Source organism: Rutidosis leptorrhynchoides, chromosome 7 (genome assembly GCF_046630445.1).
Source record: "Rutidosis leptorrhynchoides isolate AG116_Rl617_1_P2 chromosome 7, CSIRO_AGI_Rlap_v1, whole genome shotgun sequence".
Lineage (NCBI taxonomy): Eukaryota > Viridiplantae > Streptophyta > Magnoliopsida > Asterales > Asteraceae > Rutidosis > Rutidosis leptorrhynchoides.
The window spans coordinates 18,256,412-18,273,433 of record NC_092339.1 but is presented as its reverse complement, the minus strand read 5'-3'; the positions used below and the strand labels follow the sequence as shown (position 1 = coordinate 18,273,433).

The window sequence follows — 17,022 nt, the reverse complement described above, 5'->3', positions numbered from 1 at the left end:
CAAAAGATAGTTATATTTGAATTCTCGTTCCGTTTCCTAAATAATCCTATACGTATATCTAGGGTACTATACACAGCTTCTAGAAGTATTTACTATTGGTATATACCAATAGAAATCTTCAATTATTGGAATAATATGTCATTCATGACATAATAAATTTTAACTTATCTTAGATATTTTCACTAAAAACCAAATTTTCAAGCCTATAAATAAGCACCATTTCTAACTCATTTTTACACATTCATTTTCCAAATTTTACTTCCAATTTTCACACACACTTGCAAGAACTCTCTCAACTTTTATTTTACTACTTCTTTCCAGCAACTTTACATTTTAAACTTGAGGTAAAAACTCTACTTCAACTCTTTTTCAATTCATATATTTATAGCTATATATATAAGAGTTTATAAACTAGAACATAGTTTGAATGATTTCAAACTTGTTCGCAAACTAAATAGATCCTTCTAACTTAACTTTTAAAATACTTCAAGACCTGTAATATAACTTAAAAATATGCTAATTTAACAAGGTATAACTTGGTTTTTCAAAGAACACCTTAAAAACTGTTTTTATGACGTCGGAGTGCAGCCGGGGGCTGTTTTGGGTTGGATAATTAAAAACCATCTTAAACTTTGAATTGGAGGTTTATTTTCTGGAAAAATGATTTTTACTATGAATATGATAACACATAAAAATTTCATGATTTAACTCAAAGTATAAGTATTTTTAGAAAAATAATCATTTAAGGTTGTTTACATGATGGAAAATGATTAACTTCATAAGTTTCACTAAAGTTTGACCTATGACCTGTGATTTCGAATACAAACTAAGGTATTTACAGTTCATAGTCTTAAAGAGGGACTCGATCCAAGGAAGTGGCAAGTTGAATCAACGAAAACGGAGTTGTAACGAAGAAACTATGACCAAAACGAGATCGGATATCTAAGACTAGTTTGGCTACGAAAATAATTGGAGAAAATTAAATAAATCACATCTTTTTAAAATAACATGATATTTTATATATATGTACTCATAATTTAATTTTATATGGTTCAGGATCACCCGTAAACAATACGAGAAGATTAATCATAAGATCCCATGATTGTACGCAACACGTCATTTGACAACACCGGTACTTTATGTACGCAACACGTCATTTGACAACACCGGTACCATGGGTCAAGATTAATCTCGACCAATACATATACGATGGGGGTTTTTATTTATTTCATTGGGGGTTTATTAAACACCTAAAAATGAACCATTAAAATTGAATTACTAACATCGGACTGCTAACTACGGACTAAGAAATTATTAAAACTATTAAAAGTATAAAAAGTATATATATGTGACGATTGTTTAAAATAGAAATATATTGATAAACTATATATGGATAGGTTCGTGATATCAATCGGAGACCAAGTCGAAATTACATATCTTCAAGACAAAAGTGAGTATATAGTCCCACTTTTAAACTCTAAATATTTCGGGATGAGAATACATGTATTTTATGTTTTACGTTATGGACACAAGTAACTGAAAAATATATTCTACGTTGAGTTGTACCACTGGCATACTTCCCTGTAGCTTGGTAACTAATATTTACAGCGGTATTGTAAACGCGAATCCTGTTGATAGATCTATCGGGCCTGACAACCCCAACCGGACTGGACGACCAGTATTCAACGGTTGCACAGTACTTCGTTTCGTGACTACACTTGGTACGGTGTAGTAAGATTTCATAATAAAGGGAATATGCGACGTGATTAAATGTTAAGTATGGTTACCAAGTGCTCAACCACTTAGAATATTTTTATTAAACTGTTTATATACGAAATCTTGTGGTCTATATATATATTGCTGCCGGCATTAAACCTATATCTCACCAACTTTATGTTGACCTTTTAAAACATGTCTATTCTCAGGTGATTACTAAAGCTTCCGCTGCATTATGTTGAATTTGAGCAGGATCTTGCGTACGCATATTTGTGTCAAAAATAATGATTTGTGTTGTAAAATATGCTCGAAATCGTGTTGTTATCATTATATGTAAAGTTTGTAAGTCGAAGATTATCGCTAAACGATAATCATCTTTTTATTGTCTAAAGTTTGTAACAAAAATAATGGTTATGGTTTGTAATGTATAATATATGCAGTTTCTCTTTTAAAAATGTCGCATATAGAGGTCAATACCTCGCAATGAAATCATACGTTATCTAACATGTTCTTATGGTTAAGGACGGGTTATGACATGTGGTATCAGAGCGGTGGTCTTAGCGAACCAGGTTTGCATTAGTGTGTCTAACTGATAAGTCGTTAGGATACATTAGTAAGTCTGGACTTTGACCGGGTCTGATTTCAAAAACCATTGCTTATCACTGTTGGTTAAAATTTATATGTAAATATTATGTAGTACTAATGAGTTAGTTGTGGTGTGATAGATGTCGGGCTCAAAACTTATTATCACATTCAGCGACTCCGAATCAGAATCTTCAGATGGTGTTCCAGTCATTAACCTATCCGATGACGAAAATAATATCTTTGGGGAAGACTCACAAATTCCGGATGAACCAACTATAGAAAATCTGGAAAGTGAACCCGAGGAGGAAAGTGAACCCGAGGAAATTACGAAAGACAAGTTCGAACAAGGAAAGAAACGAAAAGCTAATGAATTAGAAAATTCAAATCCCGAGTTTAGGGAGGATGATGTGGCACCAACTCCACTAAACACTACCACCCCTATTCCCGCTATTCCTATTCGTGCTGTCCCGGCATCTAGTTCTTCAGCCCCACCGCCAAAATATAGGCAGACAGCTAGGATAAGCGTTAGGCCATTCATTGGAACTAAACGTCCTAGAAAATAGACCAAACGATGCGCTGCCGTATTAAACCATGGGATCATATAATGTTTTGTATAATATTATTAGTGTGGTTTGCTTAATGTTCGATGTAAGATAAGCATATGTAAAATAGTGAAGTGTGAAATGCAATAATTTTCCATGGTTAAGTATTATTTAGATTGTAGTAATTGGTTCGGTACTAAGCTATTAAGTATGAACATTAACGGGTAGGTACTACCCTAGATATAATTATAAAACGCTAATAAGAAGAAAAGGCTTTTATAATAATACCTGGTTCATATTATTAATAAGCTATAATGTACTGTAAATATACACTACATCTATAATATTCCATGTGAATAATTATTTTCTTTTCATTCTTATAGAAGAATATGGCGCGATTGAACTGAATGACGGAACAAGAAATCCAGGAACTCATCAATCAGCGAGTGAACGACAGAATGTTATGGGTCGAGGCTGCAAGAGGTGCTGCAGTTAACCCAAATCCTCGTGTGGGGTGCACTTACAAAACTTTTCAAGCTTGCAAGCCCTCATCATTCAGTGGAACAGAAGGACCGATCGGTTTAACCCGGTGGATAGAAAAGATGGAAACTGTGTTCAAAATCAGTGGTTGTGTTGAAAAGGACATGACCAAATACGCATCGTGCACTTTACAAGATAGTGCACTCACGTGGTGGAAAAATTATGTGAAGGCTGTAGGAGGAGATGTAGCTTATGATACTCCGTGGGAAGAATTCAAAACAATGTTAATCAATGAATATTGTCCAAGGAACGAGGTTAGGAAGTTGGAAGATGAGTTACGAAGTCTGAAGGTTATTGGTACTGAAATCACCAACTACAATCAGCGATTCATGGAATTAGTTTTGCTATGTCCTGAATTGGTTCCAACCGAAGAACGGAAGATTGAAATGTACAAAGATGGTTTGCCCAAAAAGGTCAAGGCAAATGTTACAGCATCGAAACCTAAGACAATTCATGAAGCTATAACCATGGCAAACGAGCTAATGGATCAGGTCATTTTGGATAAGAAAGCATTCAATACTGATGTGAAGGTATCAGGTAACAAGAGAAAGTGGAATGGAAGCTATGATCGAGGTAATCAACAACAAACTTTTAAGAAACAAGAAACCCCGAAAGGTGCGGGTAGTGGTTCAGGTTTTGGTTACAAAGGACAAAGTCCTTTATGCAACCGATGTCACAAACATCACTTTGGTTACTGTAGTGTGGTATGCAACAAATGTAATCGACAGGGTCATCTTGCTGAAGATTGTAGGGCTCTCGTTACGAATACAAATGGTGCCAAGACTCCTGCCACCAACGCAAATAGAACTGCTTTGGCTACCATTACTTGTTTTGGGTGTGGAAAACAAGGCCACTATAAGAGCCAGTGCCCGAATCCAGAGAAGAATATCGGACCTGCACGTGGAAGAGCATTTGTTATTAATGCTAAAGAGGCATGTGAAGACCCGGAGCTTGTTACGGGTACGTTTACCATTAATAACTTGTCCGCATCTATTATATTTGATACTGGTGCTGATAGAAGTTACGTGTGTAGAGACTTTCACGCTAAATTGAATTGTTCATCATTACCTCTCAATGCTAAGTACATGATTGAGTTAGCTAATGGTAAACTAATTAAAGCCGATAAAATTTGCCGTGATTGTAAAATAAATTTAGCCGGAGAAACGTTTAAAATTGACTTGATACCCGTAGAATTAGGAAGTTTTGATGTAATAGTCGGCATGGACTGGATGTCCAAAATAGGAGCTGAAGTTGTGTGCGCCAAGAAGGCAATTCGCATTCCTCGTAAGGATAAAACGCCAGTAATGATTTATGGAGAGAAGGGTAACTCAAAGCTAAAACTCATTAGTTATTTGAAAGCTCAAAAGTGCTTGAAGAAAGGGTGCTATGCTATCTTAGCACATGTTAATAAAGTCGAAACAAAGGAAAAAGTGAAGAGCATCAATGACGTGCCTGTGGCAAGAGATTTTCCTGAAGTCTTTCCGGAAAAGTTGCCGGGATTACCTCCATTTAGATCTGTAGAATTTCAAATAGATTTAGTACCAGGAGCTGCACCAGTGGCTCGTGCTCCATATAGACTTGCACCGTCCGAGTTAAAAGAACTTCAGAGTCAGTTAAAAGAATTACTGGATCATGGATTCATACGACCAAGTACTTCACCGTGGGGAGCTCCGATTCTATTTGTTAAAAAGAAAGATGGATCTTTTAGGATGTGTATAGATTATCGTGAATTAAATAAGTTAACTATCAAGAATCGGTATCCACTACCGAGAATTGACGACTTATTTGATCAACTCCAAGGATCATGTGTGTACTCAAAAATTGACTTAAGGTCGGGCTATCATCAATTACGTGTCAAAGAAGAAGATATACCGAAAACTGCTTTTCGGACACGTTATGGTCATTACGAATTTTTAGTTATGCCGTTTGGGTTGACAAATGCGCCAGCTGTATTCATGGACCTCATGAATCGAGTTTGTAGTCCATATTTAGATAAGTTTGTTATCGTTTTCATTGATGATATTCTTATCTATTCCAAGAGTGAGCAAGAGCATGAGCAGCATTTAAGGTTGATATTAGAGTTGTTGAGAAAAGAACAGCTATATGCTAAATTTTCTAAATGTGCTTTCTGGTTGAAAGAAGTGCAATTTCTTGGCCACGTTGTTAGTAGCAAAGGAATTCAGGTTGATCCAGCAAAAATTGAAGCCATTGAAAAATGGGAGACTCCTAAGACACCAACGCAGATACGTCAATTTTTGGGTTTAGCCGGTTATTATAGAAGGTTTATTCAAGATTTTTCCCGAATAGCTAAGCCGTTGACAGCGTTAACGCAAAAAGGGAAGAAATATGAATGGACTTCTGAGCAGGAGAGTGCATTTCAATTACTAAAGAAGAAGTTAACTACGGCGCCTATTTTATCGTTACCAGAAGGGAACGATGATTTTGAAATATATTGTGACGCTTCGCGACAAGGTTTTGGTTGCGTTCTTATGCAACGAAAGAAAGTTATTGCATACGCATCCCGACAATTAAAGATTCATGAGCGGAATTATACGACGCATGATCTAGAACTGGGAGCAGTCATGTTTGCATTGAAGATATGGAGACACTACTTGTATGGGGTTAAATGCACTGTGTTTACTGATCATAAAAGCCTTCAACATATTTTTGATCAGAAACAGCTGAACATGAGACAACGTAGGTGGGTCGAGTTAATAAACGACTATGATTGTGAAATTCGTTATCATCCCGGGAAGGCGAACGTGGTGGCCGATGCTTTAAGCAGAAAGGAACGAGAACCAATTCGAGTACGAGCGATGAACATAAAAATTCGCATGAATCTCAACTCACAAATCAAAGAAGTTCAACGAGAAGCACTTACTAAAGAAAATATAGGAAATGAAATAATGAAGAAGTATGAGAAGCAACTCGTTATGCGGGAAGATGGAATTCGATATTTTGCAAATCGTATTTGGGTACCGAAGTTGGGTGGATTAAGGAAGTTGATATTAAATGAGGCACATAAGACAAGATACTCGATACATCCTGGAGTTGGAAAGATGTACCAAGATCTTAAGACACATTATTGGTGGCCTAATTTAAAGACAGACGTTGCAACATATGTTGGGGAATGTTTAACTTGTTCCAAAGTCAAAGCTGAACACCAGAAGCCGTCAGGGTTACTTCAACAACCAGAAATCCCAGAATGGAAATGGGATGGTATTACCATGGATTTCATCACGAAGTTACCAAAGACTGCCTGGGGATACGACACCATTTGGGTGATTGTTGATCGTCTCACCAAGTCTGCACACTTCTTGCCTATAAAGGAAACGGATAGAATGGAGAAACTATTACGATTGTATATAAAGGAAGTTGTTTCAAGGCATGGAATACCTATTTCCATTATATCCGATCGTGATAGTAGATTTACATCAAAGTTCTGGCAATCACTACAGGAGGCCCTAGGAACTCATTTGGATATGAGTACCGCGTATCATCCGCAAACCGACGGGCAGAGTGAAAGAACGATTCAGACTCTTGAAGACATGCTCAGGGCATGTGTGATCGATTTTGGAAACGGATGGGATAAATATCTACCATTAGCAGAATTCTCGTATAATAATAGTTATCATGCGAGCATTAAAGCTGCGCCATTCGAAGCATTGTACGGAAGGAAGTGTAGATCTCCTATTTGTTGGAATGAAGTAGGAGATCGACAATTAACTGGTCCCGAGATCATACACGAAACGACTGAGAAGATAATACAAATCAAGGAGAGATTGAAAACAGCCCGTAGTCGCCAAAAGAGCTACGCCGATGTTCGAAGCAAACCATTAGAGTTTCAGATCGGTGACATGGTTATGTTAAAGGTGTCACCTTGGAAAGGTGTAATACGTTTTGGAAAAAGGGGTAAACTAAACCCAAGGTATGTAGGCCCGTTCAAGATCATCGAACGCATTGGACCGGTAGCTTATCGACTCGAGTTACCGCAACAACTCGCCGGAGTACATAATACCTTTCACGTCTCAAACCTTAAGAAGTGTCTTGCAAAGGAAGACCTCACCATTCCTCTTGAAGAAATCCATGTCGACGAGAAACTACAATTCATCGAAGAACCAATCGAAATCATGGATCGTGAAGTTAAACGGCTCAAGCAGAGCAACATACCGATCGTTAAGGTTCGTTGGAATGCTCGAAGGGGTCCCGAGTTTACTTGGGAACGAGAGGATCAAATGAAACAAAAATATCCACACTTGTTTTCCGATGACGCAAAATAGGTACAATTTTAAAATTTCGGGACGAAATTTATTTAACGGGTAGGTACTGTAATGACCCGCACTTTTTCGATCGTTCTATACTTATAAGATTAATATTTATATAAATTAAACCTTACCAACATGATAAGCAATCCAAATTGTTAAGATTTATGTTTTTGAAAAGAGTTTTACACAACGTTTGACCGTCTAGTTTGACCGATGATATCACGAACTATACAATATATGATAATTATACATACATATTTAACACGATCTAAGGATGTTTTAATATCTCATTTTGTATTAATAACAAAAAGTCATAAGTATATTTTGAAACTACTAACTTAAGTTTTCAAAACAATAACCATACGTAACGTTATTTGACATAAATACTGATGATTTATAATGTTTATACATATATCGTATAAGTAATGTATTTAATCATTTTTAAAGGGCTTTTATACATAAAACAATATAAGTATATTTACAAAAGATAGTTATATTTGAATTCTCGTTCCGTTTCCTCAATAATCCTATACGTATATCTAGGGTACTATACACAGCTTCTAGAAGTATTTACTATTGGTATATACCAATAGAAATCTTCAATTATTGGAATAATATGTCATTCATGACATAATAAATTTTAACTTATCTTAGATATTTTCACTAAAAACCAAATTTTCAAGCCTATAAATAAGCACCATTTCTAACTCATTTTTACACATTCATTTTCCAAATTTTACTTCCAATTTTCACACACACTTGCAAGAACTCTCTCAACTTTTATTTTACTACTTCTTTCCAGCAACTTTACATTTTAAACTTGAGGTAAAAACTCTACTTCAACTCTTTTTCAATTCATATATTTATAGCTATATATATAAGAGTTTATAAACTAGAACATAGTTTGAATGATTTCAAACTTGTTCGCAAACTAAATAGATCCTTCTAACTTAACTTTTAAAATACTTCAAGACCTGTAATATAACTTAAAAATATGCTAATTTAACAAGGTATAACTTGGTTTTTCAAAGAACACCTTAAAAACTGTTTTTATGACGTCGGAGTGCAGCCGGGGGCTGTTTTGGGTTGGATAATTAAAAACCATCTTAAACTTTGAATTGGAGGTTTATTTTCTGGAAAAATGATTTTTACTATGAATATGATAACACATAAAAATTTCATGATTTAACTCAAAGTATAAGTATTTTTAGAAAAATAATCATTTAAGGTTGTTTACATGATGGAAAATGATTAACTTCATAAGTTTCACTAAAGTTTGACCTATGACCTGTGATTTCGAATACAAACTAAGGTATTTACAGTTCATAGTCTTAAAGAGGGACTCGATCCAAGGAAGTGGCAAGTTGAATCAACGAAAACGGAGTTGTAACGAAGAAACTATGACCAAAACGAGATCGGATATCTAAGACTAGTTTGGCTACGAAAATAATTGGAGAAAATTAAATAAATCACATCTTTTTAAAATAACATGATATTTTATATATATGTACTCATAATTTAATTTTATATGGTTCAGGATCACCCGTAAACAATACGAGAAGATTAATCATAAGATCTCATGATTGTACGCAACACGTCATTTGACAACACCGGTACTTTATGTACGCAACACGTCATTTGACAACACCGGTACCATGGGTCAAGATTAATCTCGACCAATACATATACGATGGGGGTTTTTATTTATTTCATTGGGGGTTTATTAAACACCTAAAAATGAACCATTAAAATTGAATTACTAACATCGGACTGCTAACTACGGACTAAGAAATTATTAAAACTATTAAAAGTATAAAAAGTATATATATGTGACGATTGTTTAAAATAGAAATATATTGATAAACTATATATGGATAGGTTCGTGATATCAATCGGAGACCAAGTCGAAATTACATATCTTCAAGACAAAAGTGAGTATATAGTCCCACTTTTAAACTCTAAATATTTCGGGATGAGAATACATGTATTTTATGTTTTACGTTATGGACACAAGTAACTGAAAAATATATTCTACGTTGAGTTGTACCACTGGCATACTTCCCTGTAGCTTGGTAACTAATATTTACAGCGGTATTGTAAACGCGAATCCTGTTGATAGATCTATCGGGCCTGACAACCCCAACCGGACTGGACGACCAGTATTCAACGGTTGCACAGTACTTCGTTTCGTGACTACACTTGGTACGGTGTAGTAAGATTTCATAATAAAGGGAATATGCGACGTGATTAAATGTTAAGTATGGTTACCAAGTGCTCAACCACTTAGAATATTTTTATTAAACTGTTTATATACGAAATCTTGTGGTCTATATATATATTGCTGCCGGCATTAAACCTATATCTCACCAACTTTATGTTGACCTTTTAAAACATGTCTATTCTCAGGTGATTACTAAAGCTTCCGCTGCATTATGTTGAATTTGAGCAGGATCTTGCGTACGCATATTTGTGTCAAAAATAAAACTGCATACCCAAGGATTTGTGTTGTAAAATATGCTCGAAATCGTGTTGTTATCATTATATGTAAAGTTTGTAAGTCGAAGATTATCGCTAAACGATAATCATCTTTTTATTGTCTAAAGTTTGTAACAAAAATAATGGTTATGGTTTGTAATGTATAATATATGCAGTTTCTCTTTTAAAAATGTCGCATATAGAGGTCAATACCTCGCAATGAAATCATACGTTATCTAACACGTTCTTATGGTTAAGGACGGGTTATGACACATATATATGTCATCATATAGTTTTTACAAGTTTTAACGTTCGTGAATCACCGGTCAACTTGGGTGGTCAATTGTCTATATGAAACCTATTTCAATTAATCAAGTCTTAACAAGTTTGATTGCTTAACATGTTGGAAACATTTAATCATGTAAATATCAATCTCAATTAATATATATAAACATGGAAAAGTTCGGGTCACTACAAATTTCAAGAACTCGTTCAAGAGGATAGTGGGCAATGGCGCAAGCATAAGCTTCTGGAACGAAAAGTGGGCGGGGAATTACATACTCAGTGATCGTTTTCCAAGGCTTTACCGTCTCGAAATTGACAAGGATTGCAAAATTAATGATCGAATCATTGTGGATGAAGCAGGCCGTAGATCTGTTTGGAATTGGACACGCGAGATGACTGGCAGACTGATCCACCAGCTTGCTGAACTAACGGATATTTGTGCAGGTACCCTCCTCGATGTTCGAAAGACAGACGGCTGGTCCTGGTCCCTGTCGTCAAATGGTTTATTTTCGGTCAAAGATCTTACCAAATTAATCGAGCAACAAGGTGTTTCGATCACTGCCGTTACTGAAGAAACCCATCGAAATCGCTTGGTACCAAAAAAACTAGAGGTTTTCGTTTGGAGAGCAATCAAAAGACGAATCCCGGTTCGGTGTGAGCTTGATAAAAGAGGTATCGACCTACATAGTTCTAGATGCCCACTTTGTGACGACGACTTAGAAACGGTAGATCATTCTCTAATCTTCTGCAAGCACTCTATGGACGTTTGGAATCGGGTTTATAATTGGTGTGGCTTGGGTAATTTTTCAAACCTTAGCATCAGCGAGATACTTCGAGGCAACTCCACGACCATAATGTCTTGTTTAGGAAAGAAAATATGGCAAACAATTGAATGGGTGGTTGTATATTACATTTGGAAGAACCGAAACAACAAAGTATTTCGTGACAAAAGTTGGACCGCTCCAATAGCTTTAAGTGAAATTCAACTAAAGTCATTCGAGTGGATTTCGCATCGTATTCATGGTAGAAAGTTGGATTGGCTCACATGGCTAAATAGTCCTTGTTCTTATTTCTCATTGTAATTCTTGTTTGATGTAATTGTCGTGTAAGGGTTTGGTTACTCGCAAACCCGTAGTATCGTGTAATTTTGTTGGGTAGGCCCTTCTGGACTCCCTGAACCTTGTATCTCATTTAGTGTTATTAATATTATCTTGATTTTGAAAAAAAAAAAAAAGTGTTTGTCGTGAATGGTTAAAAAAACGTAGAAGTTTCGGGGCCCTCTAAAGTCTTCCAAAATTGTTGCTTATAAGGTTTTGATGGTGTTTGTGCCAAGGATTCGCTAAAATAAAGAAAAGAGAAAATTCTTTTAGTTAAAAAAATAACGATTATGAAATCGACTTGAGATAGGTGATTCATAATATCTTCAAGGATGCTTAGGGTGACGATTTTTTTTGCAGGTCCCTTCGTTTGGATTTGGACGTTGGCACGTCGAATTCACAGTGCCCCAAATGTCTTCGGATATTTCTTAATTATCTCGTGCAAGCAAGTCGGTTTCTTATATATAGATGAATGGTAAAGTTCTAAGGCCGATTACGAAGATCAAGAAAGAGACTCCTACGATATACACACTCATAGGCGCTTGAGGGGTTGTGTGACATGTATGTTTGGTTGTTTATCTTAGTTTTATTTTTATTTTTATTTTTTAGTATTTTTTGTTTAACTTACAGCTCATTTATTTTATAAATGGTTAGTTGCTAGCATGTTCGTGATTTTATTGTAGTTTGTTTGGTTTTGCGAGCTTAGACTTTAGATGTCTTTTAGGTGGTTTGTGTTGGGTTTCCAGTTTCAAAGCTCGTCGGGTTTCTTTTGAATATCTTGAGTTATAGCACTTTCATTTTTCATGAAATGAAATGTGGTCGTTTTATAAAGTTTTCATTATTTTTGTAAAATAAGAAATAATTCACAAAGAACGGGGTAACATTCAACGCAGGAAGTCAATTTAAATGCGTCCAAAACACTGCACGAATCCTAGCCGTCCATCTCAAATTTCACTGCCATCAAAACCAGCCACGGCTCAAATCCTACGTGTCACCTTTCTATTGGTAATTTTTACGTGGCAGACGATGTCATTGGTTGCACCAACTCGACACAATTTCTCTCCAGATCTGTATATATGTATTCTCAAACAATAAACTTCACAATTTCAAGAGCGCAGTCTCTGTATTACATATATATATTTTTTATTTTTACTAGAATCTTCTTCTCAAAATCAACTAGATTATTCAGATCGCAAGATCTGTTTACCGACGAAAGATGAGATCGTTGCAATTTTGTTGTTTTCTTTTGATCGGTTGCTTGATTTCACAGATTTCCGCATCTGCTTCTGACGCTGTAAGTGAATTAATGCGGTGTATATATTTATAGGTCTGTAAAGTTTGAACTGTTTAACTGATTCTTATGTATATGCATATTCATTTGATTTTTGTAGATATTTTACGAGTCATTTGATGAATCGTTTGAGGGCAGTTGGATCGTCTCTGAGAAGGAGGAATATTCTGGTAAGATTTGTCCGGATATATGGTGTATTTTATGTAAATAACGCTGCTTAGCTTGAATTTAGGGTTTAAATTAGTTACTTGTAATTCGATAATTCTATTGGTTGTTTCTTATGTATTGACCCTAAGAGTTTGTGTAGATGCAGTTAATTTGCTTTCAATATGCGTAAGTATATCTATTGGTACTTTGACTTGCTTATCTGATGTTCCTATGTAACGTGTATAAGTTCAGTGTTCTGGATGTTAAGATTTGAACGTTGTCCAGATGTTCTTATCTGACGCTGACTTAAAACTGTATTTTCGTATTTAACGTATCAAACACGGTGTAGTTGTATTTGTACCATAGCTTACGTCACTAAGTTGCTTCATGTCAGATTTTATATATGCTCGTGTATGTTGTTTTAAACATTCATGTGACTTTGAATCTATTTACATTTATGTAGTTATAATCATTGAATGAATCTCTCTGTTTTAATTTCGTTTTTTGCTGCAATGGATTTCTGAGTTTGTTTGTCGTATTATTTGTGGTTCTTAGGTGAATGGAAACACTCAAAGAGTGAGGGGCATGACGATTATGGTCTTCTTGTGAGTGAGAAGGCTAGAAAGTATGCAATTGTCAAGGAGCTAGAGAAGCCTGTTGAGCTTAAGGATGGCACCATTGTTCTCCAATTTGAAGTTCGTCTTCAAAATGGTCTCGAGTGTGGTGGTGCGTATCTGAAATACCTTCGGCCACAGGAGGCTGGATGGACCGCAAAGGGATTTGACAATGAGTCTCCTTATTCAATCATGTTTGGCCCTGACAAATGTGGTGCCACAAACAAGGTCCATTTCATCTTAAAGCATAAAAACCCTAAGAGTGGAGAGTTTGTTGAGCACCATCTCAAATTTCCCCCATCTGTCCCTTCAGACAAACTAACCCATGTGTACACTGCCATTTTAAAACCCGACAACGAGGTTGTCATCTTAGTTGATGGAGAAGAGAAAAAGAAGGCTAACTTTCTTTCATCAGAAGACTTTGAACCTGCACTTATCCCTGATAAAACCATCCCTGACCCAGATGATAAGAAACCTGAAGATTGGGATGAACGTGCTCAAATTCCTGACCCGGAAGCCAAAAAGCCCGAGGACTGGGATGAAGATGCACCTATGGAAATATTAGATGAGGAAGCTGAGATGCCTGAAGGATGGCTTGAAGATGAACCAGAGGAAGTTGATGATCCAGAAGCTGTGAAACCCGAGGATTGGGATGATGAGGAAGATGGTGAATGGGAGGCACCCAAAATCGACAACCCTAAATGTGAATCAGCTCCAGGTTGTGGTGAATGGAGGAGACCAAATAAGAGGAACCCAGCTTATAAGGGTAAGTGGAGTGCTCCTCTTATCGATAACCCTGCTTACAAGGGTATCTGGAAGCCACGTGAGATTCCAAACCCTAATTACTTTGAACTTGACACACCCAACTTTGAGCCGATCGCTGCCATTGGTATTGAAATCTGGACAATGCAAGATGGCATCTTGTTTGACAACGTTTTAATAGCAAGTGATGAGAAGACCGCCTCATCAATCAGGGAAACCACATGGAAGCCCAAGTTTAAGGTGGAAGAAGAGAAACAGAAGGCCGAAGAACAATCAGCTGGTTTTGAGGGTCTCAAGGGTATTCAGGTATTTGCTTTTACCAAGTACCAAGAGTTCACTTTTTGATTCTTTTTGTCATTGTGTAATTTGTTTTATTACGTTAACACGTGCAGAAAGCTGTTTTTGATGTTCTTTACAAGATCGCCAATCTTGACTTTCTGGGCGAGCACAAGGTCAAGGTTGTGGTAAGTCGCTAGATCTGGTATTACCAGATAATAACGTATCATTTTTTTTGTTGTTGCGTGTATTCAAAACTTCTTATTCTATTATTGCAGGAACTTATTGAGAAGGCAGAAAAGCAACCAAACCTCACAATTGGTGTCCTAGTTTCAGTTGTTGTTGTCCTCTTTAGTGTCCTGTTGAAGCTGTTGTTCGGTGGAAAGAAAGCGGTAAGTACCAAAGTTTGCTATCCTTTACATTAACAAAGTTAGAGTTGGCAAGATGGGGCGGGGTTGGTAATATATATGACATTTTGATGTATTTGAAGCTGCACTCTATAAGTTGGTTAACTAATTGATAATAGGTTCTGCGCTTACAGAACAACACTGTTACTATAATAATTCAAAGAAAGATGCTAATAGGTTATGTGTATTAACTACTGCGTAATATGTTTAGCTAATTTGATGTATCTAATATGACACAATCCAAAAGGGAATGTTTGTAATTGTTCTAAATAAGTTTTCTGTGTTGATTATAGTTATGAAACTGAGAATTGTTGTTTTTACAGACACCGAAGGTGAATGTGAATGTGGCGGCACCAGCAAAGATGGATGAAGGTGAAACCTCAAAGTCAGCAGCAGCAGCAGCAGCAGAAGGTGAGGAGGAGGAAGAGAAGAAAGAAGAACAAAATGAGGCTCCTCGCAGGAGGACAACTAGACGTGACAATTGATCATGCTTTAGATTTACATTTGGTAGTAGCTGCTAGTGTTTAGTTGATTTTTGCTTCTATTTGCGTTTTTTTATCTTTTCTTTTTTGTTTTGATATTTTGTTAAAACACATTAAAAGCTTTTGTCGTTTAGAACAAAACTAAACTTATATGACGTTGTAAATGAGAGATTTTTATCTAGAAGGTAGCCATATCTTGTACCAATTGGTATTTTTCTCTATGTTACAGTGAATGCTTTTCTCTATGTTTATATGATCTGTAAAAAAGTCTATTACTAGTACTGGTTATCTAGTTGAGCTTTGTTTGAAAGGCTCTGTTAATTTTTAAGATCTCTGGACTATTTTGCACATTGAATCAAAACATTGGTCAAAGTTCGAGTGTATATCGATTGGCTTTACCATTTGTAAAACTAATTCAGTTGATGCAATCGAATGTTAATTTGTTTTAACTAGATAAGCAAAGCACATGACTCATGCGAAGATTGACACAACCGTGAAAGTAGTTAAACATGAAAAGGTACTGAATTTAGTAGTATACATGTTCAATACACCACACCAAAAGAAACTAAAGCGTAGAAAACATAGCAAAAAAGAGCCATCACGAACAACTATAAATAACTAGAGACAATGTTATATTTGAAATGAAGTATCCTTCTCACATTTTTAATTAATATTTTAAAAAATATGAGAATATAAAAGAAGAAAAGAAAGAGTATAGAAGTGTGTTAAAAATTGTTTTTGATGTCCTTTACAAGATAGCCAATCTAAACATTCTTGGGCGAGCACCAGGTCAAGGTTATGGTAAGTCTAGATGTATTACCAGACAAAATGTATAATTTTTCTCTGTTGTGTGTATTCAAAACTTCCTATTCTATTATTGCAGGAACTTATTGAGAAAGCAGAAAAGCAGCCGAACCTTACAATTGGTGTCGTAGTTTCAATTGTTGTTGTGCTATTTAGCGTCTTGTTTTTTTTTTTTTTTTGAAAGGCAACACTCTTTAGCGTCTTGTTGAAGCTGTTGTTTGGTGGAAAGAAAGCTGTAAGTACCAAAAGTTAGCTATCATTTACATTAATAAATAGAGGTGGCAAGATGAGTGGGTTGGTCATACGGCTTTTTGTTGTATTGACGCTGCACTTTATAAGGCGGTCAATTAGTTTATAGTATGTTACTATGTTATGTGCTTACAGAACAACACTATAACAATAATAAAAAGGTTATAAGAGGCTCCTGCTTACAGAATTTGTCACTAGTTAACTACATATGTTTTCTTTGTCGACTATACTTATGAAATGGAGAATGTTTTTTACAGACAATGAAAGTGAATGTGGCGACAACAACAAAGAAGGATGAAGGCGAGGCATCAGACGCAGCTGCAGCAGCAGAAGGTGAGGAAGAAGAGAAGAAAGAAGAACAAACTGAGGCTCCTCGCAGGATGACGACGAGACGTGACAACTGATCATGCTTTGGAATGAATGTTGGGGTTGTTAAAGTATGCCGTGGGCATTAGATTCACATTTTGTAGAAGCTTCTATTGTTT

At 36.0% G+C, this 17,022-nt stretch overlaps 2 protein-coding genes across 2 annotated transcripts; both read left to right on the top strand.

The window, feature by feature from the left end:
* The first annotated feature begins 10,800 nt into the window (after nucleotides 1-10,800).
* LOC139858992 (uncharacterized) lies at nucleotides 10,801-11,490 on the top strand. Its single transcript, XM_071847816.1, has one exon. It carries the CDS (start codon nucleotides 10,801-10,803, stop codon nucleotides 11,488-11,490), a length of 690 nt encoding a protein of 229 aa, XP_071703917.1.
* A 1,110-nt stretch (nucleotides 11,491-12,600) lies between these two features.
* On the top strand, nucleotides 12,601-15,729 carry LOC139858468 (calnexin homolog). Its single transcript, XM_071847318.1, has 6 exons — nucleotides 12,601-12,799; nucleotides 12,897-12,966; nucleotides 13,499-14,625; nucleotides 14,712-14,783; nucleotides 14,874-14,987; nucleotides 15,326-15,729. The coding sequence occupies exons 1-6, from the start codon at nucleotides 12,722-12,724 to the stop codon at nucleotides 15,485-15,487; spliced, it is 1,623 nt and encodes a 540-aa protein (XP_071703419.1). The 5' UTR covers nucleotides 12,601-12,721; the 3' UTR covers nucleotides 15,488-15,729.
* The last annotated feature ends 1,293 nt before the right edge of the window (nucleotides 15,730-17,022 follow it).